At 41.6% G+C, this 14,192-nt stretch overlaps 1 protein-coding gene across 3 annotated transcripts in view; it reads left to right on the forward strand.

The window, feature by feature from the left end:
* The window catches only part of PEX5L (peroxisomal biogenesis factor 5 like), a 502,469-nt gene that overhangs the window by 414,219 nt on the left and 74,058 nt on the right, over nucleotides 1-14,192 (forward strand). For all 3 annotated transcript variants that reach the window (XM_077290453.1, XM_077290454.1, XM_077290455.1), the window contains one exon: nucleotides 11,549-11,635. In XM_077290453.1, coding sequence (XP_077146568.1) covers nucleotides 11,549-11,635 — 87 coding nt within the window. The remainder of the gene's footprint in view (nucleotides 1-11,548; nucleotides 11,636-14,192) is intronic.

Genomic DNA, 14,192 nt, shown 5'->3' on the forward strand with positions numbered 1-14,192 from the left:
TTGAGTATCATTCCAAATGTCATTCTAAATCCAAACCTCCATGGGATATTCATTTTGATTTACATTGATAATTATTATGTTTTATTGTTATGAACACATTCCACTATGCAATGAATAAAGATTTGCAACTGGAATATTTCATTCAGAAATATCTAGGATGTGGTATTTTAGTGTTCCCTTTATTTTTTTGAGCAATGTATTTTAACTAATGCATCAGTTTGCATCCACTACACAATATACAATACACTTGAAAATGTAAAAAATGGCAAAAATATGGTGTGAAACTGGCCTAAGCCTTATACAATAATCTTAGAGTCGATGTTTCTACATTTATTTTTAGATGCACTGATGGTTTAATGAGGGAACCACCGTTCTGCTGCAGAAGACAAAATGATTAGTAATGGAAAATTTGTGCATAGCGCGGCTTCACAACAGGACAGGATACTGAAATCCCTAACATAATCTTATTACTTGAATTCCTATTATGGGACTGATCAGAATCTGTTGTTGGACTGCTGAGCGAGATTGGATTCATTATTATTCCTTGGCCTTTGCTCCTGCTCGGTAGAGTGTCTATTGTCTCAATCATGCATGCAGCCAACACTGACGATGATAACATCATTTTAGAAAATGTGTTCATACTTGTGGCTTTTGAGAAGAGGTATTGTTGTGCCAGAACTGAGTATTAGAGCAATTCTACAGTATGTCTGTCCTGTACAGCTGATAATAGATGAAGTTACCTATGCGGATCTGTCCTGGTTAAATATTCTATTTAATATGTAAAGATAAAAGTGCAGCTTAGCTCCAATGTATGCTTCTGTGCAAAATTTTTAGATGTGGAAAAAATGCTGATTAGTAAGAATGCTTTCAAAAATAAAAATGTGCATTGTTTATTTTCAGCAATTAAGAAAATACAAAGATTAGAGATGAGCGAACCAGAACAGTGAAATTGGGCGTCCGTACCGAACACCTACTGTTCGGGCACAGACACCGAACATGGACTTCATCAGGAAGTCCGTGTTACTGTTCAGGTTCGGCTGCCCGAACACCGGGTGTTTGTCACGCTGTCAGGTGCATGACAGTTCGGCAAACACCGCTTCTGATCGGCGGTGAAATCATCCTCGTCGGTCAGAGAGCCGTGGTGAAAAGACAGCATGAGCCCTCAGCTGTGATCGGAGGTATAAACCTCCGGTCACTGGTGTCAGCGGATAGGACTACTGCTCCCATCATCCGAAACCTGCTGCAGGTAATAACAGTGACAGCAGGAGCAGATGATGGGGGTATTCATTAGCTATCTCCTGCGTTGCAAATAAATAATTTAAAAAAAACTGAAGTGGGTTCCCCTATATTTTTGATAACCAGCCAGGCTAAACTCACAGCTGGGGGCTGCAGCCCTCAGCTGTCAGTTTCAGCAAGGCAGGTTATCATGAATAGAGAGTCCACACGCCAAATTTTTTAATTATTTAAATAAATAATTTAAAAAAACGGCATGGGGCCCCCCATTTTTGACAACCAGCTTGCTAATGCAGACAGCCTAAAAATAGCAGCCTGTAGCTGCCCAGAAACGGCACATCTATTAGATGTGCCAATTCTGGTGCTTTGTCCAGCTCTTCCCACTTGCCCTGTAGTGGTGGCAAGTGGGTTCATATTTGTGCTGTTGATGCCACCTTTGTATTTTCAGGTGACATCAAGCCCACAGCTTAGTAATGGAGTGGTGTTTATAAGACACCTATCCATTACTAATCCTATAGTTGTACTGTAAATAAAAACACAGCCAGAATAAAGTTTTTTATTAGAAATAAAACAAAATACAGTTTTACTTTTTTATTTAAAAATAATAAACACAATAATACTCACCAAACTCATATTCCACCGAAGTCCTTGTTCTCCTGTAATAAGCCAAAAATACAAAAAAAGCAACAATAGCCCTCACCTATCCATCCTTCTGTCCCATGTTGTGAATTTGGATTCTGGGCTCCCCCGGTGGCCGCTTGTGGAATTGGACTTGTCATCCTCTTTCCTGTTTCACCTGGTTCCATCAGTAGTGGGTGTCGCTATTTAAGCTCATTTCTCTGGTGGTTTCTTGCCGGTCAACAATGTTATCTGATGCCTCTCAGTGCTTGTTCCTGCTTCTAGACAACTACTAGTTAAGTTGGACTTTTGTCCATGTTTTGTTTTGCCTATTTGTTCCAGTTCACAGCTGAAGTTTTGTTACTGTGTCTGGAAAGCTCTCGTTGATCAGGGATTGCTACTCTGGCGTTATGAGTTAATGCCAGAGTTTAAGGTAATCTCTGGATGGTGTTTTGTTAGTGTTTTTTCTGCTGACCATGAAAGTATACTATCTGTCTTCTGCTATCTAGTAAGCGGACCTCAAATTTGCTAAGACTATTTTCCTGCTGCGTTTGTTGTTTCATCTGAACTCACCGTCATTATATGTGGGGGGCTACTGTCTTCTTTGGAATATTTCTCTAGAGGTGAGCCAGGTCTTATATTTCCCTCTGCTAGCTATTTAGGTCTTAGGCCAGAGCTGGGCATCTAGCGATAAATAGGAAATGCTACCTGGCTATTTCTAGTTGCGCGGCAGGCTTAGTTCATGGTCAGTATAGTTCCATCTTCCGAGAGCTTGTCCCTCTATAGGCTTGCTATGATCTCTGCCTGCAGAGATCATGACAGTTTGACCGGCCCATAAAGTGTTAAAGACCCAGGTTGAGAAAGGAGAGTTATAAGAAGTCTGCTGGAATTTTTTTTTTTTTTTTTTTCCTCCTCCAGTCTGCCTTGCTGCAGTCTTTTTTCTCTCTCTCCTCCTAATCTCTGTATGCTCTGTGTGCACCTGACAATAATGGATCTCCAGAGTGTAACTGCGGGTTTGAATAATCTCATCACGAAAGTACAAAATTTACAAGATTTTGTGGTACATGCTCCGGTATCTGAGCCGAGAATTCCTTTGCCGGAGTTCTTCACAGGGAATAGAGCTAGCTTCCAGAATTTCCGAAATAATTGTAAGCTTTATTTGTCCCTGAAGTCTCGTTCAGCTGGAGACCCTGCTCAGCAGGTTAGGATTGTGATTTCCTTGCTCAGGGGTGACCCTCAAGATTGGGCCTTCTCATTGCCAGCAGGGGATCCTGCGTTACGCGATGTGGATGCGTTTTTTCTGGCCTTGGGCTTGCTTTATGAGGAACCTCATTTGGAACTTCAGGCAGAAAAAACTTTGATGGCACTATCTCAGGGGCAAGACGAAGCTGAAGTTTTCTGCCAAAAATTCCGTAAATGGTCTGTGCTTACTCAGTGGAATGAGTGCGCCTTGGCGGCAACTTTCAGAGAAGGTCTCTCTGATGCCGTTAAGGATGTTATGGTGGGGTTCCCTTTGCCTGCAGGTCTGAATGAGTCCATGACAATGGCTATTCAGATTGATAGGCGTCTGCGGGAGCGCAAACCGGTGCACCATCTGGCGGTGTCTATGGAAAAGACGCCAGAAAGTATGCAGTGTGATAGAATTCTGTCCAGGAGCGAGCGACAGAATTTTAGACGGAAGAATGGATTGTGTTTCTATTGTGGGGATTCTACTCATGTTATATCAGCATGCTCTAGGCGTACAAAGAAGCTTGATAAGTCTGTTTCCATTGGCACCATTCAGTCTAAGTTTATTTTGTCTGTAACCCTGATTTGCTCTTTGTCATCCATTGCCACGGACGCCTATGTTGACTCTGGCGCCGCTCTGAGTCTTATGGATTGGTCCTTTGCCAATCGTTGTGGTTTTGATTTAGAGCCTTTGGAGACTCTTATTCCTCTGAAGGGGATTGACTCCACCCCATTGGCTAATAATAAACCACAATACTGGACACAAGTAACCATGCGTATCAATCCGGATCACCAGGAGATTATTCGTTTCCTGGTGCTGTATAATTTACATGACGATTTGGTACTGGGATTGCCATGGTTGCAGTCTCACAACCCAGTCTTGGACTGGAGAGCAATGTCTGTGTTGAGCTGGGGATGTAAGGGTATTCATGGGGACGTACCTTTGGTTTCTATTTCGTCGTCCATTCCCTCTGAAGTCCCTGAGTTCCTCTCTGATTATCAAGACGTCTTTGACGAACCCAAGCTTGGGTCGTTACCTCCGCACCGTGAGTGCGATTGTGCCATAGATTTGATACCGGGTTGTAAATATCCAAAGGGTCGTTTGTTTAATTTGTCTGTGCCGGAACATGCTGCTATGCGGGAATATATAAAGGAGTCTTTGGAAAAGGGACATATTCGTCCATCTTCTTCTCCCTTGGGAGCTGGGTTTTTCTTTGTCTCAAAAAAAGACGGCTCTTTGAGACCATGTATTGATTATCGGCTTCTGAATAAGATCACTGTTAAGTATCAATACCCATTGCCATTGCTTACTGATTTGTTTGCTCGTATAGAGGGTGCTAAGTGGTTCTCTAAAATTGATCTTCGTGGGGCGTATAATTTGGTGCGGATCAGGCAGGGGGATGAGTGGAAGACCGCATTTAATACGCCCGAGGGCCACTTTGAGTATTTGGTCATGCCTTTTGGTCTTTCTAATGCCCCTTCAGTTTTCCAGTCTTTTATGCATGATATTTTCCGCGATTTTCTGGATAAATTTATGATAATATATCTGGATGATATTCTGATTTTTTCTGATGACTGGGACTCTCATGTCCAGCAGGTCAGGAGAGTTTTTCAGGTTCTGCGGTCTAATTCTTTATGTGTGAAGGGGTCTAAGTGCGTTTTTGGGGTCCAGAAAATTTCCTTTTTGGGGTATATTTTTTCTCCCTCTTCCATTGAGATGGATCCCGTCAAGGTGCAAGCTATTTGTGACTGGACTCAGCCCTCCTCTCTTAAGGGTCTTCAGAGATTTTTGGGCTTTGCCAACTTTTACCGCCGATTTATTGCTGGTTTTTCGGATGTCGTTAAACCACTGACTGATTTGACCAGACAAGGCGCTGATGTTGCTAATTGGTCCCCTCATGCTGTAGAGGCCTTTCAGGAGCTTAAGCGCCGTTTTGCCTCTGCCCCTGTGTTGCGTCAGCCTGATGTGAATCTGCCTTTTCAGGTTGAGGTTGACGCTTCGGAGATCGGAGCTGGGGCAGTGTTGTCGCAGAAAGGTTCCGACTGCTCCGTCATTAGGCCTTGTGCCTTCTTTTCTCGCAAATTTTCGCCCGCAGAGCGGAATTATGATGTTGGGAATCGGGAGCTTTTGGCCATGAAGTGGGCGTTTGAGGAGTGGCGCCATTGGCTCGAGGGGGCTAGGCATCAGGTGGTGGTATTGACTGACCACAAAAATTTGATTTATCTTGAGACTGCCAGACGCCTGAATCCTAGACAGGCGCGCTGGTCTTTATTTTTTTCTCGCTTTAATTTTGTGGTGTCATACCTACCGGGTTCTAAGAATGTTAAGGCAGATGCCCTTTCTAGGAGTTTTGACCCGGACTCTCCTGGTAATTCTGAACCCACAGGTATCCTTAGGGAGGGAGTAATTTTGTCGGCCGTTTCTCCTGATCTGCGGCGGTCCTTGCAAGAGTTTCAGGTGGATAGACCGGATCGTTGTCCGCCTGATAGACTGTTTGTTCCGGATGATTGGACCAGCAGAGTCATCTCTGAGGTACATTCTTCTGCATTGGCAGGTCATCCCGGAATTTTTGGTACCAGGGATTTGGTGGCAAGATCCTTCTGGTGGCCTTCCCTGTCACGAGATGTGCGAGTCTTTGTGCACTCATGTGACGTTTGTGCTCGGGCCAAGTCTTGTAGTTCTCGGGCTAGCGGACTGCTGTTGCCCTTGCCTATTCCTAAGAGGCCTTGGACACACATCTCGATGGATTTTATTTCAGATCTGCCTGTTTCCCAGAAGATGTCTGTCATCTGGGTGGTCTGTGACCGTTTCTCTAAAATGGTCCATTTGGTTCCTCTGCCCAAGTTGCCTTCTTCTTCTGAGTTGGTTCCTCTGTTTTTTCAGAATGTTGTCCGATTGCACGGTATTCCTGAGAATATTGTTTCTGACAGAGGTACCCAATTTGTGTCTAGATTTTGGCGGGCATTCTGTGCTAGGATGGGCATAGATTTGTCTTTTTCGTCTGCTTTTCACCCTCAGACTAATGGCCAGACCGAGCGGACTAATCAGACCCTTGAGACATATCTGAGGTGTTTTGTCTCTGCTGACCAGGATGATTGGGTTGCTTTTTTGCCATTGGCAGAGTTCGCCCTCAATAATCGGGCCAGTTCTTCCACCTTGGTGTCCCCGTTTTTCTGTAATTCGGGGTTTCACCCTCGATTTTCCTCCGGTCAGGTGGAGTCCTCGGATTGTCCTGGAGTGGATGCGGTGGTGGAGAGATTGCATCACATCTGGGGGCAGGTTATGGACAATTTGAAGTTGTCCCAGGAGAAGACTCAGCGTTTTGCCAACCGTCATCGTCGTGTTGGTTCTCGGCTTTGTGTTGGAGATTTAGTGTGGTTGTCTTCTCGTTTTGTCCCTATGAGGGTCTCTTCTCCTAAGTTTAAACCTCGGTTCATCGGCCCTTATAGAATATTGGAGATCCTTAATCCTGTTTCTTTCCGTTTGGACCTCCCTGCGTCCTTTTCCATTCATAACGTTTTTCATCGGTCGTTATTGCGCAGGTATGAGGTACCTGTTGTACCTTCAGTTGAGCCTCCTGCTCCGGTGTTGGTTGAGGGTGAGTTGGAGTACGTTGTGGAGAAAATTTTGGACTCTCGTGTTTCCAGACGGAAACTCCAGTATCTGGTCAACTGGAAGGGTTACGGCCAGGAGGATAATTCTTGGGTCAATGCATCTGATGTTCATGCTTCTGATCTTGTTCGTGCCTTCCATAGGGCTCATCCTGGTCGCCCTGGTGGATCTGGTGAGGGTTCGGTGCCCCCTCCTTGAGGGGGGGGTACTGTTGTGAATTTGGATTCTGGGCTCCCCCGGTGGCCGCTTGTGGAATTGGACTTGTCATCCTCTTTCCTGTTTCACCTGGTTCCATCAGTAGTGGGTGTCGCTATTTAAGCTCATTTCTCTGGTGGTTTCTTGCCGGTCAACAATGTTATCTGATGCCTCTCAGTGCTTGTTCCTGCTTCTAGACAACTACTAGTTAAGTTGGACTTTTGTCCATGTTTTGTTTTGCCTATTTGTTCCAGTTCACAGCTGAAGTTTTGTTACTGTGTCTGGAAAGCTCTCGTTGATCAGGGATTGCTACTCTGGCGTTATGAGTTAATGCCAGAGTTTAAGGTAATCTCTGGATGGTGTTTTGTTAGTGTTTTTTCTGCTGACCATGAAAGTATACTATCTGTCTTCTGCTATCTAGTAAGCGGACCTCAAATTTGCTAAGACTATTTTCCTGCTGCGTTTGTTGTTTCATCTGAACTCACCGTCATTATATGTGGGGGGCTACTGTCTTCTTTGGAATATTTCTCTAGAGGTGAGCCAGGTCTTATATTTCCCTCTGCTAGCTATTTAGGTCTTAGGCCAGAGCTGGGCATCTAGCGATAAATAGGAAATGCTACCTGGCTATTTCTAGTTGCGCGGCAGGCTTAGTTCATGGTCAGTATAGTTCCATCTTCCGAGAGCTTGTCCCTCTATAGGCTTGCTATGATCTCTGCCTGCAGAGATCATGACAGTCCCACTTCGTAAAACATGTCTGGGGGAAAAACAGTTTTCAACCTGGACAGTGCTAAGATGCCACTGTCCAGGCTGTGAACCACTGGTGAATGAGCTGCTGCCAGTGCAGACGGTGACGGTGACCGGCGGTGACGTCATCAAGGTTACCTCTGGTCACTGAGACTGCGTTTCCAGCCAGTCTGAACTGCGGTAACCTCGGTGAGATCCCTGTTAGCACCGTGAGAGCCTACAGACTCTCATTATTGTACCGCTCTCCATTCCTTCGGCAAACAAAGTGTCTTCTGTTACAGCCAAATATTTAAAGTTTGGACTTATTAGTCCAGAGCACTTGTGCCATGTTACAGCTATTTATGTTTTTGTGTGTAGTTTAGTCACTTCGCCATGTTTCCATGTCATATATATTGTTTTTGGACACAATTTTTCCATTTCTGACCAGACTTTTTCAATTAGTAAAAGGGTGTAGCTGAGTCCCATTGGTAGCTGCCAGTTTTGAACTGAGCATGCTACTTGATATTTTCCAAGTTCTAGGGGAATTATGCATAATGTGTGAGTTCATCTACATCACTGAGTTTCCTTGGCTGGCTAATGCATCTATGGTCCTCAATGTTGCCCATGTCTTGGTGTCCTGAATACTGAGGAATACAGATATGCAGATACTTATCCATCAATAAATTCTATCAGGGATGCATCTGGCTCCAAATTTGTTCTGCATCACAAAGGACCCAGTGTCATTAAGAACTATCTTCAGTGGAAAGAAGAACAAGGATTCCTGGAAGTGAAAGAATGACCCATTGGTGGACATAGACAGAATAGGGCCCTTGTGCAAGAACAGTGTATGGGCCCTTTTTAGTCTAATAGCTCTGTCTATGACAGAAGCGGTTTGCTGCTTTGGAGGTGGAACTGGGCCCCCTTACCTCTAAAGCTACAGGCTGCACCAATGATATGTCTGCCCCTTGTATGACCCCCATAGAGTCCTGATCTCAGCATCAGGTTTGTGTGGGATTACATGAAGAGACAGAAGTAATTGCACAAGCCTTTGTTCACAAAAGATCTGTGGTTAGTTTTTGAAGATGTCTGAAGCAACCTCCTTCTTGAGTTCCTGCAATAACTCTGCAAGTTCATTCACTTCGCGTTTTTTAATTTATAAAAAAAACTACTATCACCTTTCTTACTTTGCAAAATTTTTCCACACCTGCCTAAAACTTGTGCACATTATTGTATATCCAACCATCTAGTGAACAATTACATCTATTTTTGGCAATACTCAAAGGACATGCACTCTTGATTTATGTCCTGAAAATGTTCTTACACAATAGATCATAAAAGCATGACTACACCTGTAAAGGTCAAAAAATAAATCGTAAAACACCTAGATTAATGCAGTGTAATGCCATATAGGCGTTTGAGAAATGAGATATTATTTTCATCCCCACTGTAAATCCTGTTTATGTGTACATAAGTTTTGCACATGAAGGGCAAGAAATCTGATGAAACTACCATTTAACTGCCTTTAACAAAGCAACAGATGAAGCACATCAACATTTAAGGTGTTGTCCCTTCTTGGGTATTTATGGACAGTTCTCAAGAATCTACTGTATATTTCACCTGATTTATACATTCTTCAAGAAGTTAATGGATGATGATGATCATGATGATGATAATATTATTATTTTCTTACAAGTTAGGTATTACTGAAAACAGGTGCAAAGATTTTTGTAATTATTACATAGCTCCAAAATGCTTCACATCGCTTTATAATGGTATAAAAATATTAAATGGGTTGTCATCTGACATGTTAAAAATGTATTGCTTAGGCATCTAACTGAAAGAAATCATGCATTTTCACATCAGCAGTAGGAATGCACATTGCCACTTTGCCTTCTATTTATCTATCTATGCAATTTCTGGGCTGCAGAAGAAGAATCATTTTACAACTATTCAGGGCATTCATTTCTACAAATATTAACTGGAAAATTAACATTTATTTTTGTTCATTGCAATGGACATGAAAGATGCATTACAGGTCTTGCAAAATAAATAAATACTCATCTACCAACCACTCCCCTGCCGCGCGACATCCTCTTCTGAAGATGGCAGCTGACTTCAGTGTGCAAGCGCTGGGAGCACATGACATCACTGCCGTGCACCCACGGTCATGTGTACGCCGACGTCAGCTGCTGGCCTCTGATTGACTGGCAACGTGTATTGTCACGTACCGACAAGATGGGTCTGTGCACTTCAATACACTTCAGCTGAATGTTCATCCAAGGACACACATCCAGCTGAAATATTTTCTCATTTCAGTGGGCTCCTCACCCGCCAGGCCCAGTTGCAATGGCGAATGATTCCCTGTTTGTCCAGGGCCCTGGCACTTGCCCGTGTGTGTCGGGTAGTGACGTCGGCACAGGCAAGGTGGAACCCTACTTAAATGATGATAGTACGCAACATAATTCAATATTGTCTTTAGGACAAAAGAATCAATATTGGGCCAAGTCAACAGACATATTCAGATCGATTAAAACCTAGCAATCAGATGGTCTAGTACTGTATGATTTTTCTAAATGCTGTTGCAAATCATTAAAACCAGACTGTAAGTGCTTCACTATCTTGACCGCAAATACACCATGATGATGCAGGTACAGAGAGAGAGAGGAAGATAGCAGAGCCTCATAACAATGGCATGATATGACATACATGATGATTTCATAAGAATGGGCATCTCAATACAGACTAAAGAATATCCGTATGAAGGGGGGACTGAGAGAGGAGATGAATTAAACATCATTTATACTTACTGTTCATATCGTGTACATTTATATGAAAGCTACATGCAACCTAATGTATATCTTTGTTAACCTATTTGGCTTTTTTGCATAGATTATGTTTGTTAAGGATTTCTCTATGAAGGGAATTTATCATTCCCATTACACTAAAAAAATGGCAACAAAAAGTCACAAAATTTGACTCAAGTGCAATTAGCACACATTTATGTGACTTTTTGCCTTTTTTTGTGATGTGACAGCACTTTTGTAAACAAGCTAAAGAGCAAGACATAGCAAAAACTCACGGTTAGTGCAGCTCTTTGCTAGGTCAGATTTAATTTTTTTGGAGCACATACAGCCCAAAGATGTGGCAAATTTGTTAGGAAGTGTGTACCTCGTAATCAATATTTCACACCTTACTCCGGTTCGCTATAGGTTCAAGACTGGCAAGTAAAGTGCCAGTCATACTAAACTCCTACCTATAACATATTTATAATCACACAAATAGGTCATAGGTGGTGATAAGAGGGAAGGTTAAAATTCTAAAACCCTTCTAAATTCCGACACATTGCATCGGTGTATAACTCTCATAACCATTTCTATCGGGTGCCAGTCAATCAGTTACGTGTGGTGCACGTGTAGTGCCAGCTTACAGCCTATTAGTGGCACACATAGTTTTAGATTGGGCGGGCAGCCTATCATCTTCTGAGTACACCACACAAAGCAGTGACACCCAATTCTTCCAAACACAAGCCCAAGGTGCACCCTACGCAAATGCTGCAACAAAATATTTGTTTGCATTTTGGCCAAATATGTAGACTCACAAGTGCCATCAAGGGCCTTTCATGACACTGCACTAACGCTCTCAGAAATGCAAGCTAAAAGAAAATGTTGATATGCAGTATATTACTATCATTTCAGTGTAGTTTTCTCTACGTTCGCCTTCAAACAAATGGGCTAATAAATTCAAGACTATTAGAATTTATAGAATATCACAACTCCTGATTATAGAAAGGTCATTGTACTCATTAAGCAAGCAAATATAGAATTAGGGATTCAGAATTGGGAGTAATCTGGAACAATTAACATAGAATGTACACAATATACTACAATAACGGTAAATGTTCAGAGTGCTCTATAACATAATGTTTAATGCTTCTTTCAGGGTAGAGAATCACGCTTGGGAGGAGCATATTTGTCTAGAAACCAGTCATTAGAAGAAGAATTTGAGAGAGCAAAGGCTGCAGTTGAGGTAATGTGTAACACATAGAAATGTAAGTTCGTCATATCAGCATAAAGGCAGAAAATGTAAATTACTAATGAGAAAAAAACATTTATAGTCTATTTTCTTTAAAAACAAATCTGAATAGCATGAAAAATACCTAAGCTGAGAACCTGATTGAAGTCTATCTATCCATAAATGAATGAAAGCTGAAACTGGCAAAAATTTCACCAACAATTTCAGACCAAAAGTTCCCCTACACTTTTTTTTAAACGAAAAAAAGGGTATCGAGTTGGTTGTATCTTTATCCTTTGTGTCCTATGAAATAAGATCCACAAGAGCCATCTGACCACTACTGATCTTCCACCTCCTTAGACTTCACATGCAAATTCAAGAAAGTTCAAACAGACGTTGACGGAGGAGTCAGAAGAGTCTCAGTTGGCTACACAGTTGTTCAGGTAGAAGTTGTCTTATGTCTATAGTCACCTTGAAGATATGTTTACCACTGATTGATTTGCTGAAGATGTTCTGCAAATCTACAGAAACCCTCAGTAGCAAATCAACACAAATGGAATTTTGGTACAGTTTTTCTTGATCCCATAGTAACAGTGTGTAGTATACAGCGCCCAAGCAGCTGATTTTTTTTTGTATACCACTTCAATGTATTTTTGAGGATTGCGTATATTGGATAGGATTGAGTTCAAACATCTGTAAGGAGTTTGTATGCGCTCCCCGCGTTTGCGTGGGTTTCCTCCGGGTTCTCCGGTTTCCTCCAACACTCCAAAGACATAACAATAGGGAATTAAAATTGTGAGCCCCAATGGGGACAGCGATGTTGATGTAAAGTGCTGAGAAATATAATGGCACTGTATAAGCGAGTAAAATAAATAAATAGTAAATAAGAATTGTATTGTAAATTTTGTTTAATCTCAAAACTCCTTTTTCACTTAAATCCAGTTCGAGAAACAGCCAAAAACTATGGATCTGCAAATTACTAGCTCATTGGGAATTACAATCCTTTAGGGTGGATTTACACATTAGGTGCTTTTTTTGCTTTGTTTGCTGCATCTTCCAATAAAAATGTGGTAAAACAAACCTCATTGCTGGTGTTTGGTGTTGCATGTAACCTATCTTAAAGAAGCCCTCCCATTAAGGTTTTTTTTCATTAAATCTGTCCATATGTGTCTATAATGTAGTGTGCCTTTTCTGGTATCCAGCGCCATTCTGGGCCACGTTTGAGTGATGTCACCACTTTTCAGACTCTTCTGGTCACATTGAGCTTTGTGTGACCCAGAAGTGGCACCAAACGAGGCACAATAGACTTACATAGTAAACGAGACTCACATACAGAGCATAAAGTTAAGTGGGTAGACTGAAGAGCGTTGACGTCACTCAGAAGTGGGGCGGAATGGCGCTGGATACTGGAGAAGGCTGCAATGGGTGAGTATGTTAACACACTACTAAACAAATACACAGGTTAAAGGTTTCTCTTGTGATTTTAACTCTTTCAAGAAGTAATCAAAATCAAGGAGATTGATCAAAAGTAGTGTAATAGAAAGTGAAGCAGTTGTTGAAGTCACCAATCCCATTCCTGTTCTCATTTTTTAAGGTTATTTTGAAAAGTAAAAGCTGAAACCCAAATGGTTGCTATGAGGAACTGCTCTACTTTCCCTTTCAATAGTTGTAAGGAAACTTAGCGATGTAGCAATGATGACAAAGATAGGGGCAGCCTAGGTAGTCGCAATACGGCTTCTTTTATTTAGATCTGTCTGATATAGTATTGGGGAGTGATACAAGATTGAAAGTTACGTTAAGGGTTTTTTTTACCACTTTAGGCATAATTAGCTATGATCTTAATCTACTCCTCAGTGAAAACATGGACATGTAAGCAACATATTTTTCACTAAATACACATTTATGAACTAACAGAATCTTACTGGGAAATTTTCATATTGCACAAAATCAACATTTTACTGTAGAAAATATGAGATTTAGATGAAGGTGACAGATGATTGTTGCACAAATCAGTGAGCTTTATTTATCGCTAAAATATTTGTTCTGGAAAAAATGAAGAACTAAGGAGATGATCGTTATTTCATAGTGAAGGCTTTATTTATGGATAGTGTGGACATAGCGAGATGGCAGATGAAATTACTGAGAAGTCATTCATTTAACGACTATATATCAACTTCTGATTCATAAAGTCATCTGAGACCTACAGTAGTTTTCTAGTCATCTAGATTTACAAGAAAATTCACACACCACATTCGAAGTTTATCAATCAGACCACAAAGTGTCTGCCCTCTTTACAAACAGACATTGACAAAAACTATTTAACCAAGCATTTAATGGTAAAAAGAACCACCAAAATAAGCGTATTTTACAAATGTAAGCAAAAAAAATTGAAAAAATTACCGTAAGTTCAAAATTCAGTAGTGACATGTTCTATATACATTTTTGTGTTAACATTAATACCTGGTATGGATTCAAATCACCATCCATATCAATATTTACGGTAAATCTTACGCAGACTGATCAGTTGCAGATATGTGCAATGAAGGTTAAACCCCAAAGGTATGTGCACACA

Source organism: Ranitomeya variabilis, chromosome 2 (assembly GCF_051348905.1).
Source record: "Ranitomeya variabilis isolate aRanVar5 chromosome 2, aRanVar5.hap1, whole genome shotgun sequence".
Classification (NCBI taxonomy): Eukaryota; Metazoa; Chordata; class Amphibia; order Anura; family Dendrobatidae; genus Ranitomeya; species Ranitomeya variabilis.